The sequence below is a fragment of the Phaethon aethereus genome (genome assembly GCF_964289735.1).
Source record: "Phaethon aethereus genome assembly, chromosome: 2".
NCBI lineage: Eukaryota > Metazoa > Chordata > Aves > Phaethontiformes > Phaethontidae > Phaethon > Phaethon aethereus.
The window spans coordinates 168,786,195-168,807,144 of record NC_138582.1 but is presented as its reverse complement, the minus strand read 5'-3'; the positions used below and the strand labels follow the sequence as shown (position 1 = coordinate 168,807,144).

General features: G+C 45.8%; 1 protein-coding gene across 1 annotated transcript in view; it reads left to right on the top strand.

Annotated features, from left to right (window-relative positions):
- Positions 1–1,754: 1,754 nt before the first annotated feature.
- Positions 1,755–20,950, top strand: part of OBSCN (obscurin, cytoskeletal calmodulin and titin-interacting RhoGEF) — a gene marked incomplete at its 3' end in the record, with an annotated part of 187,985 nt that continues 168,789 nt past the window's right edge. The window contains exons 1-6 of the mRNA XM_081996868.1: positions 1,755–3,835; positions 11,284–11,553; positions 13,815–14,075; positions 17,765–18,067; positions 19,114–19,380; positions 20,463–20,738. Coding sequence (XP_081852994.1) covers positions 2,704–3,835; positions 11,284–11,553; positions 13,815–14,075; positions 17,765–18,067; positions 19,114–19,380; positions 20,463–20,738 — 2,509 coding nt within the window. The 5' untranslated portion in view covers positions 1,755–2,703. The remainder of the gene's footprint in view (positions 3,836–11,283; positions 11,554–13,814; positions 14,076–17,764; positions 18,068–19,113; positions 19,381–20,462; positions 20,739–20,950) is intronic.

Sequence of the window (20,950 nt, the reverse complement as noted above, 5' to 3'; positions counted from 1 at the left end):
TACTTTTTTGTATTCAGATTTAAGCTTTGAAAGCATTGTCTTTAATTTTTAAAGATTCTTGGTGGAATAACAAGATTTACTTGATGCCAGGAAAAAGAAACAACCAAAATTGAATTAATTTAGAAAGGATCAATTTTGTCTAAAGGGAAAAGTCTTTGCTTCTTAAGAGTTTCGTATGTTCTTTGGAGGGAGAGAGACAGGATAGAAATAGTGTATTTCTCCTGTTAATATAGAAAGAAGACTACATTTGGTTTTGCCTTAGATCCGTGGCCCAAATGAAGTTTGAAGGTTAGCTCAGCTATACAATCTTCAATGGTAATAACAATTTTAAAGAATACCACTTGGTATTTTAGTGCCACCGCTTTCTCGGTATTTAGTTCCAGTGGCAATTCATGTCTTTCGATCCCCAGCAGCATAAATGGAATGGAAAATTGTAATCTGTTATTAATTTTCATGCATGGTTTGTCATATTCTCAAGCAAGTACATTGTCATATATACACTGTGCACATAATTATTTGTGAGACCATCCCTGTCTTGATAATGAAGAAAAAATGGGAGGGGAGCCAAGACACAGGGAAAATAAATGATTTTCCCAAGGTCATGCCGGAGGTCAATCCAACCCCCGCTCCCTGGTGCCATCAGTGATTTGCACGTTAACGTTAACGCAGTGCAACAGGAGCTGGAGGAGGATGGAAAAAATAATGAAACCTCTGCTGAAATGGTGACACAAGAAATGAAAGCAGGTTTTTGGCCTGCTCCTACTGATTTCTGCTGGAGGTGGGGGGGAGATTGTGGGAGCATCTGCCATTGGGTGAGAGAGTGGGTGGATTTGTGGCCAGCGGGGAAGCCAAACTGCTGTAGGATTAAGAAGGATATTTCTGTCACGGTGACTGGTTATTATTTCCTTTCCGAGTTACTAACAACATGCAGCACCCTGGTCGTTCTGCTTTGTGTGGCCCTTTGAAGGTGAAAAAACAGGGATGTGAGAGCAGCTCTTGAGTAGAGGCCACTCACAGGCCTCCGACAGGAGCTGCATGAGCTTGCGAAGACAGGAGCGTCCGGCATCATGATGTAGTAGAGATGCCGAAGAGATGTAGTAGCTTGGAGAGAAATGGTACACTCAAGTCTTCTGAGTCAGCTTCCAAGGAGGCTTGGAACCTGGGACGCTTGCTTTCCTTACAGAGCACTATCGTCAGGTCTAATCCTGCTCCCAGGGAGGGCCAGCGGGTGCACGGTCTTTGGGGTCAAGACCAGACTTTTAGCTATTCTGTGCTTATCCAGGTAAATGCTGGCCAATGCTTGGAAAAGGGCTCCTTGGAGGATTAGAAGTAGACTCACCCTAACGGAAGGGCAGGGGCATCCAGGAGTCCACGCAGGGAGCAGTGAAGAAGCAAGAAAAGTCTGTGTGTCACGTGGACTTCGGCGCGCCCTGAAGGGGGGACCTCGGTTGCGTTCTCTCCAGCTGCACAGGGACGGGCAGACTCCGTGCGCGAGTGAACACGGCTCTAAAGATTAGTGCCACTGAGCGCATCGGACTTTCTCGGGACACACAGGCACCAGCATTGCCACGAGCTTTAGTTTTGAACAGTGCCTAAGCCTCGTCCCCTTGGCTGGTCCGTGTCACCAAACAGCTGCAGGCTGGTGCACAGCTCCTGCTGAGAGCAGCTGAGAATAAGTGGCCGATGAGACATTTCTCCTGTAAGACCTAAGCCACGTGGGGCTTTTTTGGAGAAGCCTGACGCGGTCTGGATTGCTGCGTGCGTTCCCCATGGTGGTTTCTGCACATGACTTTGTGCTCCTGTGTACGTGGTGTGTGTGCACCAAGCCATAGATCTGCACAAAGACCCCTCCCCACTGCGGCTGTGTCTCGCCCTGCACCGTCTGGATGAGGCTGCATATAAGCCACAGATACTCACTGACAACCGTTGCCACCAAAGTAGGTGTATCTCAGTGGCTGTGTGGAACAGAAGCTGGGAATAAAGAGAAATATCATCACTAATATGATAGGCATATCTCTATTTCCTCCTAAAGGCTGGCCCCTGCAGAAAGAGGTTTACCGTAAGGTCTGCGTGAACGTGATTCAGAGAACAAGGCCTAGGGATGGGTGATGACCAGAGAGGGCAAGTGGAGAGATGGAGCATGCTGTAGAAGCAGAATTAAAAAAAAAAAAAAAAAAGACAAGGAGAAAGAGAAAAATTGAAAAGAGCAAGGGTAATGAGGTAGAAAAAGAGAGATGAAAATGAAAAGGAGATGAGCGTAATGGAGGACGTACCTTGATGGATAGGCACATCTCTCAGAATTTAATGTCCATTTGTTTCTCTACAGTTACAGAACTAGCCCATACGTCATATAGCATTAGTGCAGGCCACTTTCCTAGTGCCAAAGCAGAAAGGGACCATCATGTTCTTTCTGTACGAACTGCTCCAAGACATGTATTTTACCCAGTGGCTCCTGTGGGGAAGTGAGCTACCTTGTCCATCACCAGTTTATTGATCTCAAATCTAAAAAATCTGCAAATCCAAAAATATTCCAAGACCTTCTCACCCATAAAGAGAAGGTCAGTGAAAATGTGCCCAAACTAGACTGTTCTAGATGGCAAACGTCCTGACACCACGGAAGTGCAGCAATTCTTTGCCTGCACCACCTAACAAGCTCTCTCTTGACTTTTTTCTTTTTTTCTCTTCACCCTTTAGGTAACCAAGATGGATTACAGCTCGTTCAGTGGAGTCCCCCGCTTCTTGACCCGGCCTAAGGCATTTATGGTGTCTGTGGGGAAGGATGCCACCTTGAGCTGCCAGATCATTGGAAACCCCATCCCAGTTGTGAGCTGGGAAAAGGATAAACTTCCAGTCCCGTCTGGAGGAAGGTTTAAAACCACAGAAGATGGGGATCTCTACAGGCTAACAATCTATGATCTGAGCCTGGAGGACAGTGGCCAATACATCTGCCGGGCCAAGAACACCATCGGGGAAGCTTTTGCAGCTGTCAGCATCAAAGTTGGAGAGGAGACCACAGTAACAGAGTCAGCCCCATACTTCATCCAGAAACCCTCCTCCATCAAAGTAACGTTGGGAGAAGACGCTATGTTCAAATGCAAAGTCCAGGGCAGCCCTCCCCTCTCGGTGAACTGGGAGAAGGATGGGAGATACCTGCGGAACCGGGCTGATGCCGGCCGCTTCCAGATCGAGTCCGCTGGGGAGTCAAACGCTCTCACTATCCAGTGTGCCCGGCTGGGGGACAGTGGCACCTACACCTGCCGGGCAGAGAATCCCATTGGCTCTGCCAGCGCTTCGGCTGCGCTGGTGGTGGAAACGCAGGGCTCTTCCAACCCGGGCAGCAGCAGCCACTTGGATACCAGCTGCGGCAAGACGGCATCCTTGTTGTCTCACTTGCAAAAGAGGCGGGAGGAGATCAGGAAGATGGACATCTCCCATGGGGCTCTCGATTCAGTGTCTGCCCAGTCTTATTCCATGGCAGAAGGGTTGTCCGGCATCAGCTACAGCCTCTCCCGGGATTACGAGAGAGCGGCTGGACTTACCACCAAAGGGGCCCGCAACGCGACTTTTGGGGCATTGACACGCACGTGTAGCGTGACAGAGGGGAAGCACGCCAAGCTGAGCTGCTACGTGACGGGCGAGCCCAAGCCAGAGATTGTGTGGAAGAAGGACAACGAGGTCATTCTGGAAGGGCGGCGGCACGTCATCTATGAGGATGATCAGGAGAACTTTGTGCTGAAGATCCTCTTCTGCAAGCAGATAGACAATGGGTTGTACACCTGCACGGCCTCCAACCTGGCAGGCCAGACGTACAGCTCTGTGCTCGTCACCGTCAAAGGTGGGTGCTTATGTTCCTCACCGGGGTGGGCATGCCTGCAAGGAGACAGGCAATGCTCTTCTGAATTGGGGTGGGAGTGTGAACAAAACTTCTGCCACCAAACTGCTGCAAAGGAGCGCAGGTTAGACATGAAGAAAAGTCCTCCAGCTGTAAAGGGGGTTAAGCACTGGAACAGATGGCCTGGGGAGAGAGTCTCATCACTGGGGGGCTTTAGGAAGGGATCAGTCAGGGATAGATGATGTAGAACTGGCTGGCTGTGGGGCAGTTGGGGTGAACCAGTTCTCTACATCTCCCATCCATCCTGGTTTTATAGCAATCTAAGAAAGAGATCCGTCATCATCCTCTGGATCAGGGACTGCTAAAGCCTTTATATTCACCCCAGGGTTTAAACAAACTGGCACACACATGCAATTTAAGCAGAAGTAAACTCCCTGCAAGCTGAATGTGTCAGGCTGCCTTGGATCCCTTGGGAGACCTACTCCAACTGTAATTACAGTCCATCTCAGTTTTCCTGTACAGTGTGACCCACCAGCAGCCTTGTTCTTGCCAGGCCTCTTCAGCCTTTTCCCAGCTTGTGTTGCTGGATAGCCTGTAGTCCTTGTATGCTCCCAGAACGCTACTAGGACCAGGATGCCTCTATTTACTGTGGCCAGTGGTGATGAAGTTGCCTTCAGAGGGTCCCTCAGTGCTGGTGGAGGTCAGACCAGGTTCTTCAGGATGGAGATAAAAATGTGACACACATATTTTCACAAAGGAAACTCTAAGTTTTCAAGCTGCTTTTTCATTTGGCAAGGTTACAGCAGGCAGTTTGCAACCCAGGCAACACCTGTAAATGAATTCGCAGATGTGAAAGGCTTTGCCATTTGAGTGGCAAAATAGATGTTTTTGACTGGCAGCAAAATAAATTAGAAATCCCAAAGAGTAGGAATGGCCTGTGTTTCCTACCTGTCTTTAAGACTCTCACCTTTTATAGCCTTTATTTGGTTTTCTGGTTTCCCTTTTCTGGACCTCTCCTTTCATACTCACAGTCTTTCCCGTCAGTGACTCTGTCCCCGTGTCCGTCAGTGACATCTGATCCGTGGAACTCACTGGCGCTTGTCCCACTCATCGCCATCCCTTGGAGGTGCTGAGTGCTGTTGGGAAGGGCATTTGTCCTCTTCCATAAAGCTGTGATTACCTCATGAGTCGGGACTTGGAGGTAATGGGTGGCCCTTGGGTGGGTGTTCACTTTGAGGATGGCTCAAGCTCCGTTACTTGCCCAACACCTGTTTTGCAAAGACGGGCACCCTCCTTTCTGCCCGTGCTTATCTGATTATTCCCAACGGGTGCAACCTGTTCCAAAGGAGTCGGGGAAAGCATGCGAAGCAGCAGGTCTGGGAGTAAGCACCACGGGAAAAAGCTATTGATCAATGTCCATTGTCAAGAGGCGCCTGTGAGTCAGAGGGCTTAAGTGGAAATGTTTATGGTCTATTTCTTTGTTATACAATACCATGTTGGGCTTTCTGACCAGGCCAAGACTGCCATGGAAAATCTACGTGTGTTGGTTATAATTAGGCCCTGAATAATGACTCTCCTTTGTGTCACCAGAAGTCCTTCTCAGCCCTCCAGGGACAGCTCAGAATGATGTAGTAATGAAGGGGCCTTTTAATTCTGTTGTTTATGGCATTAGCTCATTTTCCATCGTGTTTAGGGGAGCAGGTCATCTTCCCACACAATCTTCTCTTTGCTCAGTCATGCAGAAGAGGCGAAATTCTCCAAGCAGCCAACCTTGGTAAGCACCACGCTGCTGCGCTGGTCCTTCTGCAGGCAGCAGCACGTTTATGGAGCCTGTGATGCTGCATTCGCAGTGTGTGCTTATAGACACAGGTACGAAAAAAGAGAAGCTTTGTGGGTTTGAATATACTCTGGCATTTTGGTTCACAGAATTTCAACACAAGAATCTGAGTGAGAATATTTATGGGTCTTCTAAAGGTAAAAAACAAAAGATTACCTAGCCCAGCATACTGTCTGTAAGGTGGCTCTTAGCAGCCTCTCAGGGCATAGGACTGGGCACAGGTCAAACCTCTCCTCTAGTGTGCCTCCTATATTCTGTCAAACTAGATCTAGAGACTCAACAGGTTTGTAAGCATTTTCTGAACCTATGCCTTAAAGATCACGGAGATGAAAAAAGAAAAGATTTTTGAGCTGTTTCTAAATGAGATATTGTGAATCAGATGTAAATCTCAAAGAAGAGGCTACAGGGCAGAGTGTCACTCTCACAATTAAGGAAAACCAAGAGCTGATTACTCCAATTCAGAAATGTGCTGGATTCTAGTGTCTAGAGCAGGAATAAAATCACAAGCCATATGCTGAAATGTGAGAAGTAAAAGAAGTTAGGAAATACTGCCCAAGAGTAAGCCTTTATGCCAAGGAAGGTTTAGATTGGATATTAGGAAAAGTTTCTTCACAAAAAAAGTTATCAAACATTCTCTGGCTGCCCAGAGAAGTGGTTGAGTCACCGTCCCTGGAGGTGACATTTAAAAGATGTGTAGATGTAGCACTTAGGGACATGGTTTAGTGGTGGACTTGGTAATGTTAGTGGTTGGACTTGATGATCTTAAGGGTCTTTTCCAACCTAAAAGATTCTATGAGTCTACGATTTTTGCCAAACCAAAGAGCAGAGAGGATGGGAGGAACAGGAACAACTGACTTGAATTTCCTGAAGGCTTTGGAGATGTCCTGAGGCCTTGCGTAAAGTTAGCAAGAACAGCGTGCAGGTCTCCATCCTTGGGTCTGGGCCAAGCAATGTTCATCTGAGTCCTCAAATACAGTAATCAGATACTGTATGAAAAGGTTAAAGTTTGCAAGCCAAATAGGATAGAGAGTGGAAAAAGAAATTAATGCTGAGGCCACTTTATTCCTCTCTGTCCTGAAGTGGTTTTGGATGACCACTGTCATGGTAGTCACATTTGAGATCTGAAAGAGAACTTGAGAAATGTGGAGGTAGAAAGGAAACTTGGAAAGCACAGTAACTAGGAAGAAGACCAAAGGCACAAGATGGTGGAAGCTTGTCCATGCACCTCTAGATAGCTCCCTCTGGAAGGATTTTCCATGTTCTTGCTCTCGCTGGATCATTTTTGTTACGCAGAGGGAAAAATTGCCTCTGGAATAATCAATGGAGAGCCCGTGAGAAGGACAGGAATAGGCAAGAGGAAATGTAGGCAAGTGAGAAGACCAGGTCAAGCAGACAGATACGCCTTGAGAAGGTTAAGGAAACATTGGCTTCTTTGCAGGCTGCACCTATTCTTAGCAAAATATGTGTTAGCAAGACCTGCTTTTAAAAAATAACATCATCTCATTGCTAGATTGGTTGGTGTGGACCGAAAAAAAAAGCCTATGACACTCTGGAGAAAAATGTTCTCAAGACAAGCAGCCAAATTCATATCTGACCTAAGCTCTTGCAGTTTCTTGTTAACTCCATGAGCTGCTCTTGCTCCATGCTCCCTCAGGGTTTTGCTTTGCTGTTTCTATCTCACATTTTTCCCAGTAGGCAGGCTTTTGTAGATCTCTTATTTTCTGTCTTATTTCTCCTTCTTTAGAATGTAATTTCATTACATTCCTTAATGAGTATTTCTGCTTTGGCTAAAAACAGATTAACAGAAAAAAACTGTAGTAAAACAAACAAACAAACCCCCCCCAAACATATTGATACTAGAGATTAATTTAAAGAAACTCTCAGGGGACTCTGAGTTAATGAAAATGAGCCGTGTCCTGGGAGTCCAGGTGTTAGAAGGACAAAATTTGCCATTCAAATTCACACCACTGAGGTCTCATGGAAGTGAAAGTTTCTAGATAATGGTCAATTTGGAGTTATTGTAAGAACACTCCTCTGTACTTTTGGTTGCGTTCTGTATGAAATGACATCCACTTGAACTGCTCTTCCAGCTTGCAAGGTGTACAGTTGACACACCTCTTGCTTCTGCTCCTCCACTGCAGCCTGTGTCAGCTGTGTCTAAATTGTGTCTTCCATGGTGCCTGGGACTCACGTCTACATGGAGCTCTGGTGACTTGAGCAGAGCTGAATGTGCTTTGTATTGTGGGAGACACAGCCCAGCTGGGAGAGCATCCTTAGGAAAGGATGTGGTCAGGAAACCATCAAACCACGGCTTCCAGAAAGCACCACGGCAGATCACGTTTCCACTCCAGTCATTCCAACACAAGCCACCTAGATTTTCTCAAAGGAGGTTTGAATAACTGAGCGTTCTGAGCAAAATCAGCATTTTGCTGTGGAACTGAAAGATCATAAATCACCTTTCTTGCTCAATGTTAAATAATTTCTAATCAGCTCTGATATTTATAGGAACTAGAGATGGGAGTTGGTGGCACTTATCTGAAACAGAGGGTCTCTGTGAGAATTGTCACATGTAACCTCAGCTGAACGCATTTTTTCCTTATATTACAAGGACATTTTCAGATATTACGAACATTTTGTTAATAAGGAAAATGGCTTTATCTTCCATGTTAGAGTCATACTTAACACAAGCTTACATTGACAATTACCTTGTGTGAAAGGGTAATATATGACAAACAGGCATTTAGAAATGAGCCGTCAATGTTTATGGGGTCTGTCAAATCAAATGTCAAAGTTATCTGCAGCGGCTCTTCCTGATGTGCCTGTAGTAGTTACAACACAGAGTATTTCTGAGTTGTCCTGGGTGCTGTACAAATAGATAAGAGAGAATTTGCGGTGTAAACGTCAAAATCTGACAGATTGCAGGCCAGTGTGGGGGAAAGAGGGTACCAGAGGTCTCTGCTCCACTCACCACGCTGGCCAGTGGGAAGGTAAGTGTATTTATTTGTTTTCACATTTAACTAGTTAAGTGGAAAGTACACTGAAAGGCTGGTGTAAAGTTTAGCGCTTCCTCCTTCAGAAAAAGTCTTTTTCATGTAAATGTTACATGGTTATGTACTCAGGCTGTGTTGATTACTCTGTTAACAAGGAAGATGAGCCATCTGCCTTTCACAGATCTTTCCTTGAGGTCTGTGTTGCCTGTTGATCAGCTGGAGACCCTGTTCCCTCCTGGCCACCTGGGCAGGGGCTTGTTATGGGCCAGATGAATTGTTTGGGATGCCCACCCTAAAGAGACCTGTGGTCCTTCTGTAGTCCCCTGACCAAAACAAACCCTCTCTGTCTGACCAGGTACATGCTAGATGATGTAAAGAACCTGAAGACAGATTCAGGAAGATGAGGCTGGAGATGGTGGATTTTGGAGCCTCTCTGACATCTCCAAAGCAAAAAAAAACCCCCAAAAAACCAAGCAGTGGGCTGGGTGAATCCCAGGCTTTGATTCCGTTTATCAGCTGCTGTCTCCCTGAAGCCCTGTTCAGAGCGAGATAAGATGCCTGCGCACATGTCAGTAGGACGAAAGCAAAGTTGTTTTCAGAGGCTATCTGTGACCCCAGGCTGCCAAAGAGACCCTTGCACCTACTTCCCCTGGATGGAAAAGCAGTGCTGTTTACTGCAACACGTACAAAAGAATCAACCAACTCTTCTGCATTTGTACGTTTAAGAGCTTTTTCCTAGAGCAACTTTTTTTCTTTTTTTTTAAATCTTAGACACTGCTTAGTGACCATAAAGGGTGAGGGGTTAATGATATGGCCAGTTCCTCCAAGTGTGGGAAGACACCTGTGAGCTGCTCAGGTGCATCTCATACTTCCTTCTGGCCCTTGGGCACGTCTGTGTGTTCCCAGCGTCAGATCCAGGCTCCCTCTTCTCTCAGACAGCAGCTCCGCATCCAGCTCCCGGAGGCTGCCATCCTTCTGATTAATGCTCTCTTGATCTCATCCTCTTGCTTGTTCCCATGGCATGAGAATTACAGCTGCTTCATTCCCCCTGAATACACGGGGTGCTTCCAGAGGTGATCTATGGGATTGCAGGGCAGGAGTCTGAGCTGCCCGTTGGTTAAATAAACAAGGATCATTAACATGCGGAGCGCATGTTGGTTTCTCCAACCTCTAGAGCACTGTGACTCTGAGTGGGCTGTGCCATGGTCATGGGCTTATAAATCTAAGACAAGTCTACTTCTGTTTGGCTGTTAGACTAACACTTGGCATTACTGGCTGCTAGTGACCACATGAAATTGGGGGTGTGCACGTGGTCAGGCAGAGGGAGAACGGAGTCACAGAGAAAGGGCTGGGAGCTGGTGCAGTAGTTATTAGAAGAGGAAGGTGCACGTCGAGACGCGAGCTCTCATAGAGCACGAGCGGCGATGCGTCAGCACTGGCTAATCCAAGCCTGCGACGTGACTGTGGCACCGGCCCCGTGGCTGTGACCACCGGCCACCCTCTTCAGTCCAGCTCCCCTTTCTTCAGTTGAGTGCTGGGGTATCAGGGTGACTTCACAGCGCAGCCGTCGCTGGAATTAAGTGTTGTTCTCTTCGTAAGGTGTCTTCCCTCGCTGCCATGCAGCTGTTTTGGGTGTTTGATCGACGCGCTGGCTTCTCCCTTAGCCAGAGCGCTGCAGCCCTCTTGCTGGAGGGAAGCAGAGGTGGCTGGGACACCCGGGCTCTTTCTCGAGTTCTTTTATTGTCGTTGACGGAAGCTGATACAGAGGCTTTGGTGCTTGTGGGGAGAAGAGAAAACTCCGCCATTGGTTCCTTCTGTGCTTTCCGCCACATCTGTCCTTGTGAGCGCAGCCACCTCCCGTCTTTCTGTGCCCTTTCAGATCCCTCCACTGAGCTCACTTCTGCTGCAAGACCCCTAAAACATTGGTTCTTGCACCAGCTGACCAGCTCAGCTGCTCAGACTCGCCCAGAATTGCTGCCCTGTGCCCTCTCCCTAAGACCAGCCTGTTTCCTATTTACTGACCTGTAGCATCTTTTAAGGGCTTCTACCCTGATGTGAAGCAGCTGCTGCTATAATCTATAGATCTGTATGTATAGAGTCAGGCTGGGTGGTGCCTGCTCTTCACCTTGTTGGCATCGCCAGGTGACAGGGTGCAATGCAGGTACGTTCACGCTGGAGGACAAACAGGCCACAAAAGCAGAATTTATTAACCTGGTGCTTCACCAGCTTGTTCACATTGCTTTGGATTAGAACAACGTCCTCCGTGTGGTGTCGTGGGGCAGGTACCGCAGTTCAGACTGATACTGCTTAGTTTTTAGAAAAGTCTAGAAAGAGAGTCCATGGTTGGACTTGATGATCTTAAGGTCTTTTCTAACTTAAATGATTCTGTCATTCTAAATGATTCTAAGTCCTGAAAAATATTTAACCTGGGATTTTTTTTACATCAGAGCAGAACACCTACTGTAGTAGGGCTTGATTATGGGTTTGGATGGCAGCTCAGGACAAATCGATATCATTAATAAGGAGTCTTAATTTTTTTTTTCTATTGACATATTTATTTGCATGCCTCTTACCCCAGACCATCACAAACTCTTGTTTCTCCTTGCTGTTTTTATCCTCTTAAGAACCTTCAATACCTTTCAAGGAAAAACTGAAGGATCTTGAAGTGAGGGAGAAGGAATCTGCCACCTTCCAATGTGAAGTGCCTGTTCCTAGTACAGAAACGGCTTGGTTCAAGGAGGAAACAAAACTCCGGCAGAGCAAGAAATACAACATCGAAGAAGAAGGCACATATCGCCGGCTCACTGTCCAGAATGTGACTGCAGACGATGATGCTGTCTATATCTGTGAGATGAAAGAAGGCAGCAGGACCATCGCAGAGTTGTCTGTCCAAGGTAAGAAATGTTCTTGCTATTTCAGGTTGCCCAAGTCTCACCTACTGAGTGCGAGATTCACTCATGAGACTCCAGACTCAACCTTGTGAATGGCATTTACCCCGTGGATGTGTGCAGTGAAGAACACCAGACTCCCTTATGGTGTGAGAGGAGAGCCACGTGTGGTGGGTCAGTGGGTCCCTGGATCTCCTGCCAGGGTGTATCTGGGACACAGGGTCACAGAGCAGGGACAGATTGTGTTGCTGCACAAGATATGTCACCTGGTGGGGCCCTACGCTTAAAGGGGCTTCCTAGAAGGCAAACTCCTTGAGCTGTAGCCTAGCATTGTAGAGTTTCCTTAACATGATCCCACGCAACGGATGTGTCTCCTGGCACTGTCTCACACAGGTCTTGTCTGGTGTCCACAAACACACACTTGTCTGCAAGTGGTGCTGACCACACTGGGAAGCTGGCTTAGCAGCTGTGGCTTATGGTCCAATGTGTGGTGCAGGCTGTGGTCAGCACCAGTACGGTTTTGGATTGAAAATCAGATCCACGCTCGAGATCTCTGACATCCGGAGTTGTTCTCTGGAGTTTGAAAAGCTGATGAGAAAGGGAAAAAAAATGGATATAGATCCATGTCCAAATCACCTGAGTCTGGTGGTTTGGGACTGAAGTGCAAGTGGGTGTAGAGCCTGTTATGGTGTAGGTGTCTCACAGCCAGTAAACGTGCACAGCAGACACAGGCATGTCTGCAGAAGGGGCGATTGGTTCTGAACTCCGTGACTTGCTGTATGAATAAGAACCTACCCGTGCAACTCCAGGACCAGTAATTTTTATTTTGATGATGCCCATGCTGGTATCGTTGACATCTCCTCTAGCGTCAGCTGAAGACCTGTGATAGTAAGAGGATCGCACTCGTTTGAAGCCTGATTTTGCTCCCAGTGAAACCAGAAGTTCTCTGCTAAAATAAATCAGCGCATGACAGCTGGGTGCCATGCATCCTTGTGCAAATTCCTTTTTGTATCATTAGCGAAGAGATGAGAGTGCACACGGGTGGAGACAGAGGGGGGAATTTAGCCTGGAGACATGGGAGAGTTTAGACATCTTTTTGTTACACCTTCTGTTAGGGCTAGACCAGCCAAACACTGTAAGCGTGTTTGGCCGCGGTAGGACAGCTGGTATTTGTTTTACTTGTTTGTGCTATGGTACATGGCATGCTCCACCAAAAAAAAGAGTGACCGAGCCAGGTGGAGCTCTCGGGAGGGAAAGGAGGCAGAGCCTTCCTGGGGGAGCCCTGTGCCTGCCCCGGGGGGAGAAGGTTCCAGAGAGCAGGGTGAGGTTGGGCGAATGCAAGAGCTTGGCAGGGTGCAACGGGCTGCGGGGATGGGGACACTGCTGAGGGCAGCAAGGAGCAGACACGTGGCCAAGCTTCGGAGAGGAGGAGCAGGGAATCAGGGTCTTGGATTCTGCTGATGAAACATGTGGCTGGTCTGTTGTTTCATAAAGGAGTTCAGCATTGATTCAGTTAAATAGCTCTAGGTGCTTTGCCTGAGTGAGGGCTCTCTTGCCTCGCAGGGACTGTTCCAGGGCTGGAGCCAGTCACCGCCTGCCAGCAGGGTGGTTCTCTGATGCCTTGGTCCAGGCTCTCCTGTGAATAGTCACACCTTGTAACTTTGAGGTTATTCTAATAAGTGATACTCATCACAGTCACTTGGAAAGGACACGAGTAAGTGAAATTTATTCCGTGTGAATTTCTGGGTTGACTGTAAGAAGAAATCTGAGTTTTTTGGTGTATTTTCTATTAATTCAGGTGACTGGTGTGTTTGCTGTCTTGGTTATGTAACTTACTGGTAAGTGTGATGGAGGCAAAATCCCAAAGACAGATGGGAGAACTGTCTGGTTTAAGACTGACTGACTTTAGCAAAGTTTTAATTTTAATTCCCAGCATATGAGGGCAATAAAAGCTGTATCGCTGTCAAATCTGTTCTTGAGAAGACCACATACCTTGTGTTTACCCAAGAGCAGACTCCACATGTTAAGCTAGAAACATGAGCAACTGTAGTCAAACAGGATTGCTTTTGTGTCTTTGAAGGCGAAAATGGGTCCTGGGGGTTATCTGTTCTGTATAACTAGGAATTCATTTAGAGTTGTCTGCATAGTGTCTACAATGTTTTGACTAGGTGAGAGCTGTTGGCTGGTCCTGTTGTAGTCTGGATGGTCCAGTGTTGCTGGAGACTTTAATATCTGCTGTTTGTTGATCATTAATTTCTTCTTTAAAGGGAACATCATTAAAAAACTTCCACGAAAGACTGCAGTCTTCATAAACGATACGGCCATCTTCTGTGTTGAGCTGGACAATGAATGCCAGAACACCCGATGGCTGAAAAATAAAGAAGAGGTGAAACCCAGTGATCGAATTTCCATCACATGCTCTGGCAAGCAACATACCATGACCGTCAGAGAGTGTAAGATGGAAGATGCTGGTGAGATTGCCTTCCTGGCTGATGAAAGCAGGACTTCTACCCAGTTCACTGTGACCAGTAAGCTTCACTTTTATTCGGCGTCGGTGTTAGGTCTTCCCTAGCAAGCAGGTACTCTCATGCTAGCACCGTTTTAGGTACTGCCATGGTAAGTTTGATGTCCAAAGACAGAAGAAGGTTCGATGTCTGCCACAAAAGGCCAACAGCCTGAATGTTAGCTTTATGAAATGTTGTGAAGAGATCAAAGCAAAGAGAGTAGTCCTGGGGGAAGAGAATGGCACAAACTCGTGTCTTCATACCATCCTCATTTCGTGCTGGAGTGGATATAAACAGATAACTGAGTAAAACTTGAGGTAAGGGACGTGTTCTACCCATCAGGAGGTGCTTAGAAAAAAAAAAAACATCCTGTAAGTTGCATACGTTGCAGTCGCCTTATTTCATTGTACACAGAGGATTGTGGGTGCTCCACCTACACATGGACCTCCGTTTTCAAAATAGTTTCTTTGAGGGGCATTTATCAATTCTTGCTATAGGTATTACACTTCTTCTAGCAAATAGGGGTCACTTATCTCTCCCTCACTCTGTTCATTGAGGATTTGGAGGGGAGAGTCAGCAAGCATTCAGTTTCTTCCCTAGGAATTGAGTCGACAGAGACATGAGAGTAGCTTGTGAGTATGTTGGCTATGATAGGGAAGTAGATAGGTGCCCTGAACATTTTTGGCAAAGTATTTCCATTCTAGCAATCAGAAACATCTGTGAAGGAACATCTACACACACACGCACATGAAGCATTTCAGGGCCAGGCAAGTGTTCACTAAACTTGAAACATCTTACTTTGATTTTAGCTTCTTAAGCTGTTTGCATTAAAGTAAAATAAAAAAACACAAACAAACACCAAAATGTGCAAGAAAAAGGGGAAATGCTTCTTCCTGAAAATATAGTTTCCTTCCTTTTGTGGAGACCAGCAAAGCGTGTCCTCTCTCATCCTCTCTGTGACATGACAAAGCTGGGAAGACCCTGTGAATTGACGGCAGTTATGCTGAAAGAGGGGACCTTTGTCTTGATTAGCTTTACTTGGGGAGACTGATACAATATACAGGCTGGAAAATTCCTTCAGCTGGCACATCTGATCTGAGCAAGGGTTTCCGTTGAAAGAGCAGTAGCAGCAGGTGTAGCGTGGTTGAGATCAGACCAGAAATGGAATTTTGGTCAAGTTGCCTAATTTTATGAAGCTTTATTTTGATGGCATTGCATTTCCTAAGCAAAAGCTGCTTCATTTGAGGCAGAGAACTGCATGTGATTTCTGGCTCTGCTGCAGTTCCAATTTTCATGTGAACAAGTCACCAACTCTAGTCACCATTTGGGAAGAATAATACTTATTTTCTCCCACCACCAACTCCAAATTGCAATTACTGAGTGGTAAAAAGAAATCTTTAAATAAAGGTTTAAAACTGCTGCGTTATCTAAACTTGGATGGGGCATTCTGATGCTATTGAGCTAAAATGAGGAAAAATGAGGTAATTGTGACAGTTTCCAAGGTTTTTGGAAATCTTTAACATACAACCATGCACTTATTCAATGGGAATGGCAAAGTTCTGAGTTTGGACTCTGCTGTTTAAGTTATGAAGCAAGTGTTGATTCACGGAATAGAAAAAGGTAAGAAGCTGCCTTCCCATAAACAGGTATCTCTGAACAAAATATTACATTACAGCTTCTGATGGTAAGGTCAAGAGATCTGATTCCAGCGTCTAGTGTTCAGCTTAATGCTATACAAACGGGACCTTTGGCATCCAGCTCTGACCAGCAGTAACTGACAGGGTGGTAACTGTGCACCCAAAACACTTAAGTGTCTATTTATGTAATGAAGGAAAAGTGTATCGCATTGAGATTTCCTGGTTTTTGCACTTCATGCATATGAGATTAGCTGCTTGAAGAATCCTGTGTACCATGTTCACATCTTTTTCAAATAGTTGGACAAGATCGGTGTTAGCTGTTTTAATAACATTTATCAGGCAAGCAATGTTTATATATTATTTGATCAGAATCTTGCGTTGTTACTATGCCCATTTTACAGATGGGTGAACTGAGGCAGGGAGATGATTAGTTGTCCCAGAGTTCGGTTTTCAGTCTAGGCTCATTGTACAAGTTCTCTCTATAGTCATGAATACTTCAGTATCTACAATGCGTGATTCATTTCACGCATCTCACATACCTTCTTTAAGCTGAGATTAATTGCCTCTGAGTGTGCTGCTCTCCGTGGGATGACAGCTGGAGTCCGGTTGACTGATTTAAACCAGACACCTTTCAAATACACAAAAATAAATGAAATTAAAGCTTTACCTTGTCAGTAAATCTGTAACCAGAGCCTATCGGGTAGTTCCCAGCCTCTTGACCAGATCAGTGGCAGCACATAGTGAATAACCCTGATGGGACTTGAGTCTTCTCTAAAGGGTTCAAGAAGAATGAGAGGGTGAACGTAAGTCTTCATTATGCAAATACCTGCAGGGATACGTTTGTGATCTCAGGTGCTGTAAAACAGCCACATCTCCTCGATTGTAGGGTCTGACGGTGGGAACATTTCTTTGTCATTTCCTTTTGAAGTTCATTCCCCAACCCCAAAAGCTGGCTCTGCATAAACTACTAAAACAGAGATGCCCAATGATAGCCATCGCTCTTGGGATACAGAGTTACAACACGTCTTTCTGAGTGGCATAAAATTCAGAAACAGGACAGAGGAAAGATATCCAGATGAGAGCAGCTTCAGAGAACAGCCAAGCCTGTGTAACAAGCAACTGAGATCTCCATAACTCTAAAACCCATGGACTGTTTATTCATGTCTTTTATCTCTGAAATGTCCCAGTTGCACAAAGTTTAGCTCATCTGCATTTAATAATGTTGAGGATCTGGTTTGAAATTTTTTAGTGTTGGTTGGAACAGGTTCTCGAGAAGAAATGGAAGTCATGGACTCTTGGGTCAGGCTGCTTTTTATGGAGCAGATTTACATTGCTGTGCAGGATGCCACACCTGCGTGTAAAGCATTGCAAAATGTCGCCTCATTCTTCCTTGATGCAATGGCACATTGCCACGCATTGGTTCTCTCAGGCACATCTACATTCCTGACTGCAGAGATGTGTATGGTTGAAATTCTGACAGAAGATAAATACCAGCAGACTTACAATATTAGTGCAACTATCCCTGTGCAACGATGTCTAGTAAGCAGGGCAAAACTGTGCCGCCTTGCCAGAGTAATCCCATTGAGGTATTTTTATTTAATGTTTTTTTTAGCCTGGATTCACACCAGGGAAGTGGAACAGGAATTTAGTGCAAAGAATTTTGAACAACCTCTGATGGTGGTTTTACCCATCTTCTGAGTGAAAATAACAAGCTAAGTGTTGGTCTTCTTTGCCCAGGAGCTGTATAGGAAGTAGTGTGGGTCTGTATCTAGCACTGAAAATTTAAGCCTATGAGTTGTTCATTGTAGACTCTTTGTCTGTGCAGGCAACTGTAATGTTGTGTAGAAATCGCATATGTTTAGCTGTGGAGGTAGAAGTATCGTACATCTTTGTGTAATGCAGACCAAAACCATCTTGTATCCATTATCCTGCTTTTCTGTCTCACATCAATGTTTTATGGAGATTTATTAAGCAAAAGTAGCTTTTTGCCCAGTGTAAGCTTTTTTGGTGAGGCACAGTGGATTTTCCACTCTGACATAAACTTCTTGCTCTGTTTTTTTTTTTTCCTTTGTGCAGCCCCCAAAAAACCTCCCACCCAACCCCCAGCTGACCCTGTGGTGAAAAATAAAACAGAAACCTCAGTGACGCTAGCATGGTCCCCTCCGAAGACGGACCGCCCCATTCCAGTCGATGGCTACGTCGTGGAACGCAAGAAACTAACTGGCTTTACCTGGGTGAGGTGCCATGAGTCTCATGTCCCCGTCCCAGAGTTCACGGTGAGCGACCTGTCGGAAGAGGCTGACTATCAGTTCAGAGTGTCTGCGGTCAACGCCTACGGGCAGAGCCCCTACTTGGAGTTCCCAGGGAGCATGCACCTTGGTGAGCACAAAACCATCATAAAATGGGTCAGTCTGTGCTGCTCTGCCACGTGGGTGCCTCTAAACAGGTTTCCTATGACTTTGAGGAGCATAGAGCAAACAGCAAAACCTTTTTCCTTTCACTGCTAGTTCACCTACCTGATTTCAACCACTGACCATCACCAAAGTGACGGTGGTTGGGTTTCTGTGATAGAGCTGTTAGTATGCTTATATTCCAATACCTCACAACAGGCTGTGTGAGAGGCAGAGCTCTCTGCAATGAACCTCAAGCCTGTAAGCACTTCTTCTAGACCTGGTATGAAAGGAAAAATTGAGGTGGGCTTGTAATACAATTCTCAGTATATAAATAAGATATCACACTTGCACCTAGAGAATATTTATGGGTGATGATACTGTCATGAAAACCAAGTGCCAGTCAGTCTCTCTTTATTCTTAGAGTTACTAGGAGAGATATGGGGGGTTTACTTCATTTCTAGGGTGCCAATGTGCCCATATAATCATTGTGTGCAATGGGATTGCTTCTTTCTTTCGTTCGTTGCACTGAACAATATCTGCAACAGACTTTGACAGTACTGTGTCTTGTTATTGTGTCGTCCTTTTCCCTTGCTGTCTGAACATGCTGGTGTTTTCCTAGAATATCTAGAAGTCACTTAGTAGGCCAGGTGGCCTCCTTAGGATTCTTCTGAAATCTAAGAATAATACTGGTTATTAAATAAATAGCACACTTGTTGGGGAACCTCAATGTTTCAGGCTTGTTATGCCTTTAAGCATCTTAGTGAAAAAAGTCAGTAAAATATGCCTGTTGTTCTTTCACTGCAGAAACAGGACTTGCCTGTGTAATACCAGAGGTTGGTTACCTGCAGCTGTAGAATTCAAATCCTGTTGACCAGTTGTGCATTGCCTTCAGTGCCTGCAATTGTATAAGGCTGCAGGATTTTATTCTCGTGTCTTATTTACCCCAAGGACTTTGTTCTTAGGAAGAACTATACTCCAGTGTGGCAGTCTTGTGTCCTTTGGTCTCAGAGGTGCGTTGTTCTTCATCTCTAGAACCAGTCCTGGCTGTGAAAACCCCTCTGACAACTGCTGAAGCTGTACCTGGAGGGGATGCCCTGTTTACTGTTGACCTTACAACGACATGTTCTGGCACTTGGTACCTTAATGGTAAAATCTTACAGGAAAGTGAGACCTACATCATTAAGAGAACCCAAACTACTCACACCCTAATCATAAAGAATGTCACGAAGAATGATGATGGAGCAGAAGTGAAATTTGTTGCCAATAATGTTGACACCAGCACCAAGATGAGAGTGAAAGGTATTTATTTTCATCACTGTTCTTTATTCTTCCAGTCAAGGGGAAGTTGCTGTGACCTGATGATTAGAAGTGGGACTGGAGACTTGCACTGATGCCTGGTCTGTAGGAAGTACCTGAAATTACATCACACGAACAAATGTGGGTCCTGGTAATGACCTCACCATGACAGCACAGAGTTCAGAGTGGTTGGTATCTAGACAGCTGGTTGGTATCTGAACTACACTGCTTAACATCAGCTCATGAATTTCTGTAGTTCACAACCATCAGTCAATGGATTCTGTCACCAGATCTACCATTGAGTCACCTTAAGCCAGCAATTTCAGCTCCAGGTTTGGCTAGTCTTTCTGGCTTTAGCAGATTCTTTCAAGAGTAAAGGGTCATTTATTACTAACAAAGTTTTTTCCTGGGGGAATTTTAGTCTACCACAGATTCATGTGATGTACAAGTTAGTATCATGTAACTCGATTTAGCATTGAGAGTTGGGTGCTCCAGCTCTCCATTATGAAATGACAATAACATCTGTATCTAACCACATTGCATGGCAAAAGGTAATGAACAGACATTCATTCTGGAAGGATGTGTTAGACTTTTGATGTAAATAACCATATGAGGTTTAAAAAGGCCAAGTGCTGGGTCCTGCACTTGGGTCACAACAACCCCACGCAACACTACAGGCTGGAGAGCTGCCTGGCGGAAAGGGACCTGGGGGTGCTGGTTGACAGCCGGCTGGACATGAGCCGGCAGTGTGCCCAGGTGGCCAAGAAGGCCAACAGCGTCCTGGCCTGTATCAGCAATAGCGTGGCCAGCAGGAGTAGGGCAGTGATTGTCCCCATGTACTCGGCACTGGTGAGTCCAGAAATCTCTGCAGAAGCGTGTTTAGTGTTATTAATCAGTAGAAAGATGTGCTTTTTTTTTTTCTTAGTGACTCTGGCAATAAAATCAGATCAAGTATCCTAGACATGAGTGTGAGGGCAGGAACAAGGCCTAATACTTTTTCAGAGATCTCACACTCTAGAGCAGACTCGTATTGGGAACTTGTTATCTCGATATAACTTGAAATAACAAAGCCTTTTTCCTGACAGGTGCTGCAGTGAGATTTACCAACAAGAGCAGAGATATAGAAAAAGTCTTTGCTCGGCTGCGGGAGGAAGCCAAACTTCAGGCTGAGCTTTCCGACACAGAGGCCATTGTGAAGTGGATAAAGGATGGGAAAGAGCTCAAGGCCAGTGAAAAATATGAACTTCAAACTGTGGGGAAGAGGCACATCCTGAAAATTTGCAACACTGCAGCAGAGGATGCTGGAGTTTATGAGTGCGTCTGTGAAGGGGATAAAATGCTCTATCAGCTTTCAGTGAAAGGTATGTGACTGCCTGGGCTGCTTTGTATTAATGGCCCGGTCCTGCCCTAAGCCAATAGAGTCATCAAGGGACAGAAAGGGAGTGCTCCAGAGGCAGCGCAAGGAGTTGCGGTAACTCCCCATCAACATCTAGCGTTGACAGTGTCTGTAGTCCCAGAGTAGAACTCGGGAGTAAACCTGGGATCTAACACCATCTCAGTGGTCAGAGCTGTG